This window comes from Pararge aegeria, chromosome 25 (genome assembly GCF_905163445.1).
Source record: "Pararge aegeria chromosome 25, ilParAegt1.1, whole genome shotgun sequence".
Lineage (NCBI taxonomy): Eukaryota > Metazoa > Arthropoda > Insecta > Lepidoptera > Nymphalidae > Pararge > Pararge aegeria.
In genome coordinates, this window is record NC_053204.1 from 10,968,705 (window position 1) to 10,984,363 (window position 15,659).

Here is a 15,659-nt window from a genome sequence, read left to right on the forward strand (position 1 = left end):
CACTGAGGGATTTTAGACGAGATGTCATGAAGTTTCCCGAATGCTGCCCATCCGAGTTGGATTCGGGGGTTCAGCTCTTTCTCGAAATTGGACTTACCTAACCTTTATCAGCGCCCTCACAGGGTTCCATTTCAAATGGAAACATCAGATTGTCATTCTCTTTTGAAAATATAACAATTACGTAATCTATATGACATTGTAATGGAATTGTAATTAAATAAATAACATATTTTGTATGTAGTGAATGCATCAAAAGTGCCATCTATGTGCCTACTTGAATAAAGCAATATTTGGAAATGAGTTAAGTTAAGATGTCAAATCTTAACTTAACTCATTTCCAGTCCTAATTACTTGACATCAGAAAATACTCTATTCTATACATAAAACTAAAATTCAAGTGTCTGTTTGTAATGTCAAAATAACAGCTTTTTACTGTAAGGGCTTAACAAGTAATAACACAACATAAAAGTCGTCTGTCTGTATGTTACGGATAATCTCCGAAATAATCTCCCGGAGTCTGTCACTGTATCTGTTACTATGTTAATGTTTAAACACAGTAACAAAGGCTACTTTTTATTTGAGATTCGACCACTAAAGGGGTGAAATGGGGATTGGAAGTTGGTTTAAAAGTCCTATGTATTTGCAGTAAGGACGTTAAAAGTCTGTAAGTAAAGTTTTAAACAAAATATATCTAAAAGTGTTTTTTTTCAAGTTTAAAATGGGGGAATAAAGTAAAAGTTTGTATGGAAAAACTTTACGTATTACAAATTTTACTCATACAAAGTAGTGGGTAACTGCCAGTTATTAAAAAACTGCTTCGTTAGTATATTGGTTAGTATGTTGTCTAGGGATTATGAGGTTTGTTTAGAAATCCGGTACGAAGGTATAAAAATATAGGTATCGCTTAAAAGTTTGTAAAAAACTGCTTCGTTAGTATATTGGTTAGAATATTATGAGGTTTGTTTAGAAATCCGGTACGAAGGTATACAAATATAGGTATCGCTTAAAAGTTTGTAAAAAACTGCTTCGTTAGTATATTGGTTAGAATATTATGAGGTTTGTTTAGAAATCCGGTACGAAGGTATAAAAATATAGGTATCGCTTAAAACCCTCCTCCCGCAGTGAGCACTACTAAATCGAGGCAGTCCCAGCATGCGACATTATTCTGTTGACGTTGATGAACGTCTGTTTGTTTGTTTGTTTAAATCTACCAATGTACAGCTTACCCGCTAAACCGATATGAACGATGTCACAGCTTTGGCGTACACCCTTGAGACAAACACAGAATTCTATTGTATGAAAACAATAATAGAATCCAGCACCAATGTTTTTTCGAAGATAGTTCATGAAAGTAAAGTAGGTACTTATGACAGATGTGTGCTTAATTTGAGGCCGGAAGAATATTTTATATTCTTTTTTTTGACCATTTAGGTCGCCCCGAAGAAATCGCCATGTAGCGATTAGGTCACCAAATTGTATCAATAAAACAGTAAATAATAAATATACTACGAAAATACGTACATCACCATCTAGCCCGAAGTAGGCGTAGCTTGTGTTATGGGTACTTAGATGGATATTTTAATGAATAATATACATAAATACTTATAACATACATATAAATACCCAGACACTGAAAAATATTCATGTTCATCACCCAAACATTATTCCAGTTGTGGTAATCGAACTCACGGCCTTGGACTCAGAAAGCTGGGTCTCTGCCCACTGCGCTAATCAGCCGTATACTCTGTTGTTTTCTGTTTTCTGTCCAAAGCCAAAATCAAAGTCAAAAATATATTTATTCAAGACAGATGACACGTAGCTAACATGAGGAATGTGAAAACGGTAGTGAGTTGATGACGATAACCATATTCGTAAATTTATGACTTAAGCCACGACGGTTCCAAACGCGTCCTGGTCTAAGAAGAAGCCCACAAAAAACTTAGCCGGGAGTTCTTTTCTGTTATCACCATATCCTTTTTGTGGCGTACAATAGAAGTGTATTATTTTTTAGAACATGTAAAGGTTGACCCAAAGAGGACCCGAAATTGAACGAGACTGGTCATTGGTCTTTTGAAGATAGTCAAAAATTCAAGTCATTCGGTGGCTCCCTGAGATTAGTTAAATTTCACCCGTCCACCTATTCGGGTCGACCAATGACCAGACCAATGATCAGTCTTTTGAAGACAGTAAAAATTCAAGTCATTCAGACAAGCAGTTTATTCGGTCATCAGTTAATATTATGATGCGAGGGGAAGTGTAATCAACAGTAACAAGTTGCCACAGATGTTGATAATGATGAAAAAAGAAACTGTTAACAATTCTTTCTGGTATTTGCAAGAAGCACCTACAAGTCGGGTTATTGTTTTCGAAATTTATTTTGTTTAAGAAGTACCTACATTGAAACAAGATGCTTTGAGCGGAGCGCTGCGAAATGAGCGAGCCAAGTTCACTATATTGTTGGAAAAGTTCGAAATGAAACAGTTGCCTGCAACAAACAAGCGAACGACGAACTTTGAGCTGTATACACGTTAATGGAATTATATTTTTGGAGTTAAACTCCTTTTCCTGGAATAGTTAATTTAAAAGAGTATTGTTCAAGCACAGCGGGGGATAAAACTTTTAAACATGAAACATGTGACTTTGAACATATCACGCAGAAAACCTCCCGGAGTATATTTCGCATCATGAATGTGATGTATAGTCCATAGATGGGGTCAATTCTTTGTCACTTATTTAAGAGCACTGAAACAGACGTTACTTGAAATTATAATTACTTATCTTCATCTAGGGTTTTTTTTATGATAGAGCTCGTCCGTGGATATATCTTCCGGTTAGTAGCAGTGTTGCAATGCCGTGTTCAATGCGATTAAAATTGATAAGGATGCACCGGTGTCGTACGTTGAGGGTACATTGCCGAAGATCTGTTTGGTGTGGAGTATAAAGATTTATGAAATTATAAATTACACCACACAGTTTCTCCTTGTTTTTACGGAGTTTAGCAAGATTGATAGTTTATTATTGATCATCAGGAGGGCTATCGGCTTACTAAATTATTACTAAAATTAAAATATAATAAATAACTACATTCGTGAGTTACCGACATAGCGCAACGAGGCGCGGAGCTCAAGTGGCAATAGGTGGGGGTCATAGCTCGGAGAACGGATTTTGGAGTTCCAAGGAGCTCGAATGATGACCCCGCATCGGCACTCGTAGTATTGTTTGGCCTCCAACGAGGTGGACAAACGACATCAAACGAGTCACTGGGAGCTACTGCACACGAGCGGCCCAGGACTATGGAATTTAAAACTCTGTACAAAAGAACTATGTATTTATATGGACATCGCATTGTTTGGCCTCCAACGAAGTGTACTGACGACATCAGTACCGTAGATTTTAGAGTTTCATACAAAAGACAATATGCCTATCAATGGATGTCAATCAGTTTTAGTGAGGATGATGTCAACAGATATACTTCAGGCATCTAAGTCCTTCCAAAATGACCTTGTATATTTTGTTACACGGATGATAAATACCTTAAGCGTGACTATGGTGAAATAGAAAAAAGTCGTAAATTACCTGGATCCAGCATGTAACGCACATACTCATTGTATATATTGTATGTGAGAGTCAATCAGCTAAGTACAGTGAATTTCAGTTGCCCAGTGTGGCCACCTATAAATCTTTCGTAGAGGAAAGATGGTTGATATGTGGTGTTTGGTGGACAGTACAAACTGGAAGCGTTTTTCTTATTCGAGAAAAGGTTTTGAGGTTATAAGTGATTCAGTCTAAGCTGAATGGTGATATTTTTAGTTTGTGATACAAATTAGCAATTCTGGTTGAGATTAACACATTTTCACACATAAGGTGCGTATGTGTATGTGTGTGTGTGTGTACACACGCACGCACGCATAACATAATCGCACTCACACTGCATTTTTTACTCGCATGTCAGAAATAAAAAAAATGTGTTATATAAATAAATAAAAATAAAAATTAATTTTGTTATGGAAGAGCGAGATCTTCTGGCACAGGTTTTAAACTTAACAGAAATCCTCCGCCTCATCTGCTATTTTTTTATGTGAAAAAATAAATTTTCATTTCATCATTTCATTTCCCTTCATTAGATTCACCTTCACAGAAACACACTTGTGTTTCAAAAAAATTGGCCTATTCAAAAATTAGGCCTAGTTTATTAGCACTTTTGAAACGTCAAGTTAGTCTGTTTGTAGTGACTCCACCTTTACAAGCTACAAAGACTACAAATCAGTCTGTCTAAAGCATCATGATTTAACCCATTAAAGGCCCACTTTATTGCATGGGCTTCCTCTCAGGATGCGAAGGGTACAGGCCACCACGCTGGAAAGTGCAGTTTCATAACTTCACACGCATTTGGAAACATTATAATGGGGTCTCATGCAGGTACCCTCACAATGGTTTTCATTAAAGGTGTTGATATTTAGTAAGATATTTTCATTATTAAAATCAAGATCATAAGGAAACCAACTCGTTATAATAGCGGAAAATTTTGACTAACCGATTTAAGAAAGACGCATTTATATATATAGCTGAAAATTCATAAAGATATGTACTTGCAAACCCGCCATCCTCACCATAAACGCATAGTTTCTAAGGGGATGGCTAATTTTATGTTGGAAAATGATTATTACAATTTATTATAAACAAAAAAAAAAAAAATATCATTATATTTCTTGATTTCCATGGGATTTGCAAAAGTTTCAAAAGTGCTTATAAAGTAGGACTACTTGAAATAAATGAATTTAGAATTTTTGAATTTTGTAAATAAGCATTTATCCCAAAATATAAGCCTTACTATCCAAAGGAGAAATAGTGCCAGTGTCTTAGACACCTTGCTTTTGAAGATTTTAACTGCACTGCTGGACATAGGTCTTTTGTAGGGAGTTCCAAATTCCGAGGTTTCGTGCCGCTTGGATCCAGCGGCTGCCTGCGACGCAGATAATGTCGTCTGTCCACCTCGACCAACGCTGCGCTTACCAGTATTTCTGTAATATATAAGATAATAAATTCGGAGCATATAATTCCAGTATATACCGTTCAAATTCAAGGTAGAAAAAATTCTCAAAATTTCGACTATTTGCCCCTTTGAGAACAGCTCTCACTAAAATTAATTCCAAATTGGATTTCTCTTGTGTTTTCTTTTGATGTTTCTGTCAAACACGCGCTTGGAATATTTTGAGTTATTTCGCACACATGAGTTAAAGGATAATAAAATTAAATGATTTGTAATATGTGGAAATCAAATTGCTTTATAAGTGTTATGCTTAAAATGTTTAGCTTGGATTATTTCATTAAATTCTATGTACTAGAATTAGTGATGTTTTTCTACTACAATTAATCCTTTGCCTTTAGTCTCAACCATTTTTCACCCATTCTGTCGGTAGGGTGGTAACTAGCCACGCCGGAAGCCACCCACCAGACCACCATAGAAGGTTCAGAAATTGCAATCATAACTAGTGACGACTGTACATCTTCTGTGGAAGATACAGAAGTCATTTATGGGGTTGAGTATACTTTTTATAACTTGATGCCTCACGTAACTTTGGACCTCTAATACATATTGTATACAGTATAAACAATGTTAGACGGCCGACTGGCGCAGTTGGCAGCGACCCTGCTTTCTGAGTCCAAGGCCGTGGGTTCGATTCCCACAACTGGAAAATGTTTGTGTGATGGGCATTAAGTGTTTTCAGTGTCTGGGTGTTTATATGTATTTTCTAAGTATTTATGTATATATAATTCATAAAAATATTCATCAGTCATCTTAGTACCCATAACACAAGCTACGCTTACTTTGGGGCTAGATGGCGATGTGTGTATTGTCGTAGTATATTTATTTATTCATTTAATGTATTATGAAAATAATGCTTAACGTGCTTAACTCCGCGAAAAGCAGGAGAATCTGTATGTTGTAATTCATAGTTTCTTCAGTCTTAACACCCCACACCAAACAGATCTTCGGCCTGTGTCCCGTGTCCTCTACGCACGTTTTACCCCGACACCGCAGCATGTCCGACTCAGGAGATGTTGACTTTACAATTAATAATTAATAAAAGTGCGATGGATTCATGTGTTGTCTGGCCCACGAAATCACTGATAACTTTTTAAACTCTGGTTTTAGGTATACTAAGAATCTCTTGATAGAATAACCTTCATTGGTCCGACTCGGGAATCGAACCCAGGACGAATATGCTCACAGTAGACCTATGATGCTCACAATCGCACCAAATCTTCCACCGACCGAATAGTCTACTATTCTATTCTAGGCCATCACGACACGCTTTGTAAGATACCGAACGTTTAAATTTTATTTCTACCCCACATTGTTACTAAGATATTTATGGTACACGGTACGGTACGGTCCGGATGCACCGCCGCAATCTAAAGCTTTGATGGTACGATTTTACGACCGGTAACAAAACTGCTCATTTTGCTTGCATTTACGAGTGGCCGCGTTGAACTGGTATAGATAGGAAACTCATTGATTTCCTCTCGAAGCTTTATTTCATAAAATTGGTAATAAAATATTGGTATACTTGCGAATTCGCCATCCTCACCATAAACGCAAAGTTTCTAAGAGGATGGCTAACGTTATTGGAAAATGTTTGTTACAATTTAATTTGAACATTAAAAAAATAAAAATTACACAATCTATCTACACCATTGGAAAACTCAAAAGACTACCTCACAGCATTGCTATCTTTGATCCTCAGATTAAGCAGTTCACAAAAATATTATATAGTGAAGCATAATTCAATCGATATATTTAAAGACAAACTAGCCAACATCAAAAATAAGCTACTAAATATATTAATTTATATATACTCTTTATTTGCACACTACAAGTTACAAAAACAGAAGTAGAATAAAAAAAAACACACAGAAGCAGTATATAAAAGTCGGCCTTATCGCTTAGCGATCTTTGCCAGACAACCTTAGTATAAGGAAAACGAGAGGATAACAGAGTGCAGGTGGTAAAATCCTTGGCTAGTCAGATTTTGTTTGTGGAGAAAAAAAAGAACAATATTGCTTTTTAAAATAATGAATATAGGATTAGTTTTCTTTTTTTTCCTTTTGTGTAATTTTGTATTTTTAGTTTATCTTTTATTTTTTATTTATTTTTTATATTTTCTCTTCGTGTTATAGTGTCCATCTTCATTTAGCGTCGACTTGAATAGTTATTAAGCATCTTAAAGCTTCCTATAATTTCAATGTTTGAATCAAATGTTTTTCTAATACTTTAGTCTATTACCATATATCCATGTATTAACATGTGATTCTATTCATGGTGCTTTAAATAAACAAATAAATAAAATCAAGTAGCTGGCAACATTTACAATCATTTTCTGACTTGCGGTAGATACAACCGGTTCCAATAGGATTTGTAAAAAAAAAAAAAAAAAATACACACATAATTGAAAAGTTGGAGATGCGTGCTGGGATTCGAACTCGGCCCCCCAAAAGCGAAGTCGAGCTCCTACCCACTGGGCTATTACCGCTGCAAATTCTCAAGTTGAATTTACACGAAAATTATTGCTAAGTTTCGTAAAGAGATTGCACGGTAAGAAGGTTTAATACGAGAAGCACGGAAAGCAGTACATAGGTTGTATAAAGGTTGTATAAGAGGCGAGGCGCTAAGTGAAGTTGAAATGAGGGTAATTTGTATAAAACGTAGAGTGACTGAGGACTCACACGAAATGCGCCATTTGTATCTTTCTTGCTATTTTGTACCGGGCTGTATGTTTCATATACACGGGAAATAGTTGTAGAGGTTTTTAGACAGAAGGAACGAAGGTAAAAGTTTTACTATGGAACCACAGATTTTTTAAAAATTAGAAAATAATGTGTGTTGACCCAAATTATTGGTCCCCACTCAGCATGTACTACGTACTCAATATATACATGTAAATATATATATTTAAAAACTGAGGGGGTGAAATTTCATCCCATCCTCATTTCATCCCCCGCAGGGTTAGATTTCCGAATGATGTTTTTATTATGTTACCCGCTGGATTATCTCTAGCTACCCCACTTGTGGAGGATCGTAGACGAGTCCAATCCATAGTAGTGAAATAAAACAACAAGGTGTAGTCGTTTTACCGGAGATGCGTTCGCTTCAGAGTCAGCGAGTGAAGTGCGTGATTTGACCGCGTGAGGCGGGGTTTTATGCTCACAGAAGCGCGCGCATATCGGTATCTTTATTAGAGTATGAGACAAGGATGCAAAATACAGGTAAAAGAGATAGCAATATTAGTAGACAGAGATAGTGATACATAAAGAGTGAAGCGGTTGTTTACAAATTGGTCAGCTTCAGTATGGTTGGTGACGGGGAAGCATCGACCGCTTAATTTAAATAAATCTTATGTTTAATTTTACAGCTATAAATCGTCTATATTTATTACTAATAAAATATACTCTAAATAGACTTATCGGAGATTAGGTCTCGCAACTAACTTATATTTTTCATACAAATAACCAATATATCTACCTTATCAACTATTAAAACATAACTTCCTTATTATAATAATCAACTGTTTGATACAAGGTCTCGCAAAAGTATTTGTTAATTTACTTAATCAATTTAGGTATCGTGAATCTTCAACAGTCTCCCCTCCGTGCGAAGATGACATCTGGAGCACTTCATGTTGAGGAAGAAGATTGCGCGATTTTCACTAGGCGGGAAACCGGTCGCTTTAGTATTCCGGCGGTAGTGCGCACGTCTACTATACTTGTTTTTCCGTCTGGTCCGGGGTAGGTTTTGATGATTTCACCTCTTGGCCAGGTGCCTCGGGGAAGAGAATTATCGATTATTATTACAATGTCGCCGATGGTTGGGTTAATGAATCCATTTTGATTGTTGTTGTATCGCGGTGTTATCGTGGGTAGATATTCATTGAGCCAGCGTTTCCAGAAGTGATCCGTGAGGCGTTGTAATGTTTTCCATGTTGGGGGGCCGATGAGTTCGTCGTCCGTGAAATCTCCCATGCGAAGGTGCCCGCTTGATCTTCCAATCAGAAAGTGGTTTGGAGTTAAACCTTCTTGGTCATCTGGATCTAGGGATACCTCTGTTATAGGGCTTGAATTTATGAGGTGTTCTGCTTCTAGAAGTAATGTATGTAATATTTCTTCTTGAGGATGTCGTGTATTAAGGGTTGCGGTTAGTGCGGTTTTAACTGATCGCACTAGTCTCTCCCATGCTCCTCCCATGTGTGGAGCTCCTGGAGGTATGAATTTCCATTGAATTCCTTTTTCTTTGGATTTATCTATCATTTTTTCAAACGCTGTCTTGATTTCTTTATTTGCTCCGATGAAATTTGTTCCATTGTCGCTAAACATCGTTTTAGGTGTCCCTCGACGTGCTATCATTCTTCGCAGTGTGAGTATCATGTTATCTGCTGACAAGGATGTAGCAATCTCCAGATGAACTGCTCGCGTTGTGAGGCATGTATATAAAGCCACCCAGCGTTTATCTGTTTTTCTGCCAATTTTTATGGTTATTGGTCCGAAATAATCTACAGCAGTGCAGGTGAACGGGTATTGTTTGTGTTGCAGGCGTTCCACCGGTAAGTCTCCCAAAGGTGTTGTGATAGGAACGGCTTTGTGTATTCTACACCATTGGCATTCTCTTGCTATACTTTTGACGGTGTTTCGAAGAGATATCACATAGTATTTCTGTCGAATCTCGTTCATAATCGTGTTGTGATTACCGTGATTGTATTCTTGATGGTAATGGTTCACGATTAGTCGTGTAATCGGGTGTTTTCCATCGAGTATTATGGGTTTTTTGTAGGAAATCGCTATGTTGTTGGCAGCGGATAGGCGAGTTTCGAGATGCATTATATCATCTTCTATAACGGCGGTGAGTCTTCTAAGGCGGGATCCTTTGGCGAACTTCTTGTGATCTTTAAGGTTTTGAATTTATTCTTAAAACTGTCATTTTGAATTCGTTGTATCAACATTGTTTCAGCTTGCTTGATGTATTTTCTTGATAATGGTATTAGTTTGTTCACGGTTTTTATAGTTGGTTCTTGATTCGTGGGTGTTTGTTGAGTCATCTGTTTTTTATACGGTTTCCAGGCTTTATCCTTGACGATTCGTTTAGTGGCGGTGACTTTGTCGGGTTTATTTATTAATGTTTTAAAAACTTCGACGCTTTGTATGAAGCGTGCTGAGGCTCGTAGGTAACGTGTCCATGATGAGAAACGACTGACGTCTGGTATAGGTGGTTGAACGAGACGCGCCGTGGCTACTGTCTGTGTTTTTTCTTCGCCCGTAACTTGTAGTGAGCGATCACTGTGATCTTGAGGCCATTCGTTGCAGTCAAGTTTTAGGAATTCTGGACCGTTGAACCATCGATGGTTGCTGTCGAAATTTCGGGGTGCCGATCTAGTTGCGTCGTCAGCTACGTTTTGTTTAGTGGGTACGTATCTCCATTCTGATGTTTTTGAGAGTTCTTCTATTTCAGCTAGTCTGTGTGCGACGAAGGTTTTGAACGTGCGTGGGTCGGATTTGATCCATGCTAATACCGTTCGAGAGTCTGACCAGTAATACTTCTTCTTAATATTGGTGTCCATTTCTTGGTGAATGCTGTTTGCTAGACGGCAGCCAAGCACTGCGGCTTGTAATTCTAATCGTGGTATAGAGGTAGGTTTGAGTGGGGCCACCTTGGCTTTTGCTGCTATTAGTTTTATGCTGACCTGGTTGTTCATAGTAGTTTTCCAGTATGTTGCAGCGGCATAGATGGTTTCACTGGCGTCTACGAAGGTATGTAGTTCCCCCTCGTTACAGGAATCTGTACATCGTGGAACGTTGAGATCCTTTAGACATGCTAGGTTGTTGAGCCATTTTGACCAATGGTCTCTAAGCGTGTCGGGTATGTGGTCGTCCCAATTTATTCCGGTGCGCCATAGTTGCTGTATAAGTGTTTTTCCTTGTATTAAAACTGGAGTGGCTAAACCTAGCGGGTCGAATACTGACATGACAGCGCTTGCGACTTCGCGTTTAGTTGGTGGTCTCGTTTCTTTAGTGACGTCATCGGGCGTGTTGCGAAGGCTGACAGTAAATCGTAATGCGTCGTTGTTGGTTTGCCATATCATGCCCAATGTCTTCCCATATTTATCGTGGTCTCCCAAATTAATGTGGTCGGGATAGTTGATTTCCATTGTGTTAATAGTGGATGGATAATTCGATGTCCATCCTCTTAGTTCGAAACCTCCACTTTTGTGTATGAGGTCCACTTCTTTACTTGTTCTTTTTGCTTCTTCGACTGTTGGGAAGCTTTGTAAATAGTCGTCCATATAATGACAACGTTGAATGGCATTCACAGCCTCGGGATATTTTTCTTGGAAGTCTTGAGCATTTCGATTCTTAACGTATATAGCTGAACAGGGTGATGACGTTGCTCCGAATATTAGCGACTTCATTCTGTATTCTTTAGGTTCTGCGTCTGTTTCGTTCTCTTTCCAGAGGAATCGTAAGCTGTCTCTGTCTTCTTCTCGTATTACGATTCTGAGAAACATTTCCTTGATGTCGGCTGCGACGGCTACCGGGCCTTGGCGGAACCTTATCAGCACGCCGAAGAGGGATTGTAGTAAATCAGGACCGGATAGTAAGGCATCGTTTAGACTTTTGCCATTTGTGCGTTCGGCGGCGTCGAACACGACTCTTAATTTTTCCTTTTGTGGATGTATTACTGCGAAATGTGGCAGGTACCAGGTTCTTGGCGAGGTGGGTTTTGTGGTGGCTAGTTCGGCATATCCATTGGATATTAGATTTTGTATTTGGTGAGTATATTTTAATTTGAAGTCTTCATTTTTATTTAGTTTTCTTTCTATGCCTTGTAGGCGGCGTAAGGCACTGTTTCTATTTTGTGGCATAGTTTCATCGTCGGATTTCCAAAGTAATCCGCATTCGAATCTTCCTTCGGGCAATCTATGAGTTGTTTTTTCTAAAATTGCCATGGCTCGTTGTTCGGGATCTTTTAGTGGTTTTCTTTCTGTTATTCCCAACGAGTCGAGACTGAAATGGTTTTTAATTAGTTTATCTATGTCTTCAGTTTCTTTTTCATGAATGTGATTTATGAAGAGGACTGGTTTTGAGGTTTCAGTCTTCAAGCCGTGAAGTATCCATCCTAGGCTGGTTAGGGATGCCACGGGCTTTGATGCGCTACCAGTCTTCAAGTCTCTTGTAACTATTAAGTGCCAGTTGTCTTGGCCTATTAACAGTGATGGTGGCGTTCCATCGTATATCAGCTGATCTTCTATATCTTTAAGATGGGGGCAATCTTCTATGTCTTCTTTCTTTACGGATTGTGCTATAAGGTTGAGTTGTCCGATTGTATGTGCCTGAAGATCTTCGTATGTCCTTGAGAATAAACCTTTGATACGAATTTTAATATGTCTTGATTCTTCCGTTTTCATTTGATGACCGCTTATGCCTTCGATAACTAGGCTCTTTGCAGGTCCGGAGGCTCCTATGTGGTGGGCGACTTTGTCTACCAGCAGAGTGACTGTTGACCCCTCATCTAGTAAGGCCATGACGGTCTCAGTGCCATTTGGTCCGCACAGCTCTACAGGTACTATTTTTAAGTAGGCTTTTGAAGTGCCTATGTGATTTACTGAAACTATCTTATTAGAGTCTGGTTTTAATCTTTCTTGATGCAGTAGCTCATGATGCTTTCTGATGCAACCATCCTTGCCACAAGGTTGAGTTTTGCATTGAAAGTGTCTGTGATTCGTTTTGAGACATTTGAAACACATCTTTAGTCTTTTGACTATTTCCCAACGTTCTTTGGTGGGTTCCTTTGTGAATTTGTCGCATTTGATAATATCGTGTGATTGTTCGCATAGGGGACATCTTTCTTCTTCTATTGCCGAGGCGGTAAGGACGATTCTCATTTCTTCTTCGAACTCGCTGTCGTAGTTTGAATCTTCGTCACTTTCGTAGGTTGATTCGTGATTTGCCGTATTAACTCTGGCTCTTCTTATTGGTCGTGATTTGTTATTTTCTATTTTAACCTTCTGTTCGAGACGTAAACCGGGCTCATCAAATTGATCCGATATCATATTTAAAAACTCAGACAGCACACTGAGTATGGGTTCCTTTGTCCGGTGGCATTTGTATTCTTGCCATCGAAATCTTACTATGGTGCTCATTTTTCCCACGATTCTATCCGATATATCGGTAGAGTAAAGATATTCCTTTCGGTCTAATTGTTTTATTGTATTTACGCTGTTAAATACTGCGCTAGCAAATGTGCCTATGCCCTTAATGTCTTCAGTCATTTTGGGCAATTTGTCGAGTTCTGCGATTTCGCTTTTTATTATATATGAAGGTTGTCCGAATCTTCTTTCTAATTCTGTTAATATTATTTCTGGGTTCGTGCTGGTGTATAGAAGAGATTTTACTGTTTGTCTTGCAAGTCCTTTGAGGGACTTCCTGATGCGAGCGGTGTTTTCGATGTCGCTAAAAAATGATGCCGTGTCCTTGTAGTGGCTGATGAATGGTATCCAGTTGATGGGATCTCCGTCAAATAGGTACAGATCGTTAATATATATTGGTGGTTTCTTTGGTGCGGTATCCGTTCTGTGTTCGTGACTACTGTTGGTTTGTTGAACTGCCTTTGCTACTAGGTTTGATAGGATGTTCATACTGCGGTTAAATTCGGTATCTTGTGGCGGCGGAGTTTTGTCTATCCAATCGTTGACTAGGTCGTTTTCATCGTCCGGTTCTTGGTCGGAGTTCTCTGCTAGTTGCAATAGCTCCAATTTAGTACGAGCGAGTGCAGCTGCGGCGTCCGCCTGTTCTTTTTCTCTGTGCTGGAGTTCTAAACGGGCTTCTAGTTCTGCGCGTTTGCTCTGCGATGTCCGTGATCCCGTCGCTTTTCTTTGCACGTCTTGTGGTGTGTTTTTCGCTGTGCTGCTTGAGTCTGTTGTGGTCGTAGTTTGATTGGTGCTAGTTGTTTGTTCTGTACAGGTGGTTCGCTCTGTACCTGACGTTTCGCCTGTTCTAGACGAATCTCCCGATTCGTCGCTTCCGACTTCCTTTTCCTTCGGTTGTGACTTCTTGCTTCGCGTTTCGATGGTACTCATCTTGGCGCAGGTCTTCAGTCTTCTTGACCCTAACAGCCCTAACGCCCTATCAGTCCTGGCAGAGGGTCCCAAAGGAAGAACACACTCTGACAGGGATGGAAATAAAGGTAGGGTGGTGAGGAATCGCCCGACAGAGGGTAACGCGTGAGAGTCGCGCGCTCGGGTACCGGGGGGAACGCCCGATACCGTCGTGCGTGCCTTCCAGGAGGGCGCTATCCCACGCGAACCGTACCGGCGCGATCAGACTGTTACAGACTTACTGCCCGTTAAGGCAAGCTGGCAGTACCGTCTGGTATACTGCTCCCGCCGTTAGGCGTTAACTCACTGTTCACCGTTTGACACCGTTAGGTGGTGAACAGATGAGGCGCGGTAAACCGCTTTGAGTCTTCTCTTCTACGTTGCGAAGCGATCTTCCCAACAGGCCTCGCGGTCTTCGGCAGCTATGCAGAGCTTCGCCTCAATGCACCCGCAGCGATGGTGGATTCCTCTTCGTATGTTGAAGGTAAGACTTCTTGTAGGTCTTCTCTGCAGCGCGGCAAAACGATCTTCCCAACAGCCTCGCGGTCTTCAGCAGCTACTCCAGAGCTTCGCTTCAATGCACCCGCAGCGATGGTGGATTCCTTTTTGCCAATGCGTTGTAGGTGGGACTTCTTGTGTCTGTAGCGCGAGAAACGATCTTCCCCACAGGCTTCGCGGTCTTCGGCAGCTATGCAGAGCTTCGCCTCAATGCACCCGCAGCGAAGGGTTGATGCCTTTTCCGTTGCTAGACAGACTTCTTGTACGTTGACTTCGGTCTGCAGCCTGACTTGAACGATCTTCCAAGCCCGCGGAACCCGTTCCGCAGCGATAGATTGATTCCTTTCAGTCTTGCTTCGCAGAAATGTTCACTGACTTGAGCTCGTCTCCTTTTCTTATTTTGCCGGTTTCTTGGATCCGGCTCGAAGGACCATGCACTGTGGAGGATCGTAGACGAGTCCAATCCACAGTAGTGAAATAAAACAACAAGGTGTAGTCGTTTTACCGGAGATGCGTTCGCTTCAGAGTCAGCGAGTGAAGTGCGTGATTTGACCGCGTGAGGCGGGGTTTTATGCTCACAGAAGCGCGCGCATATCGGTATCTTTATTAGAGTATGAGACAAGGATGCAAAATACAGGTAAAAGAGATAGCAATATTAGTAGACAGAGATAGTGATACATAAAGAGTGAAGCGGTTGTTTACAAATTGGTCAGCTTCAGTATGGTTGGTGACGGGGAAGCATCGACCGCTTAATTTAAATAAATCTTATGTTTAATTTTACAGCTATAAATCGTCTATATTTATTACTAATAAAATATACTCTAAATAGACTTATCGGAGATTAGGTCTCGCAACTAACTTATATTTTTCATACAAATAACCAATATATCTACCTTATCAACTATTAAAACATAACTTCCTTATTATAATAATCAACTGTTTGATACAAGGTCTCGCAAAAGTATTTGTTAATTTACTTAATCAATTTAGGTATCGTGAATCTTCAACACCACTGTT

The 15,659-nt window shown here is 39.6% G+C and overlaps 1 protein-coding gene across 1 annotated transcript; it reads right to left on the reverse strand.

The window, feature by feature from the left end:
* Positions 1 to 9,884: 9,884 nt before the first annotated feature.
* Positions 9,885 to 14,126, reverse strand: LOC120634771. The gene has a single exon (XM_039905546.1). The coding sequence runs from the start codon at positions 14,124 to 14,126 to the stop codon at positions 9,885 to 9,887; it is 4,242 nt and encodes a 1,413-aa protein (XP_039761480.1).
* Between the last annotated feature and the right edge of the window lie 1,533 nt (positions 14,127 to 15,659).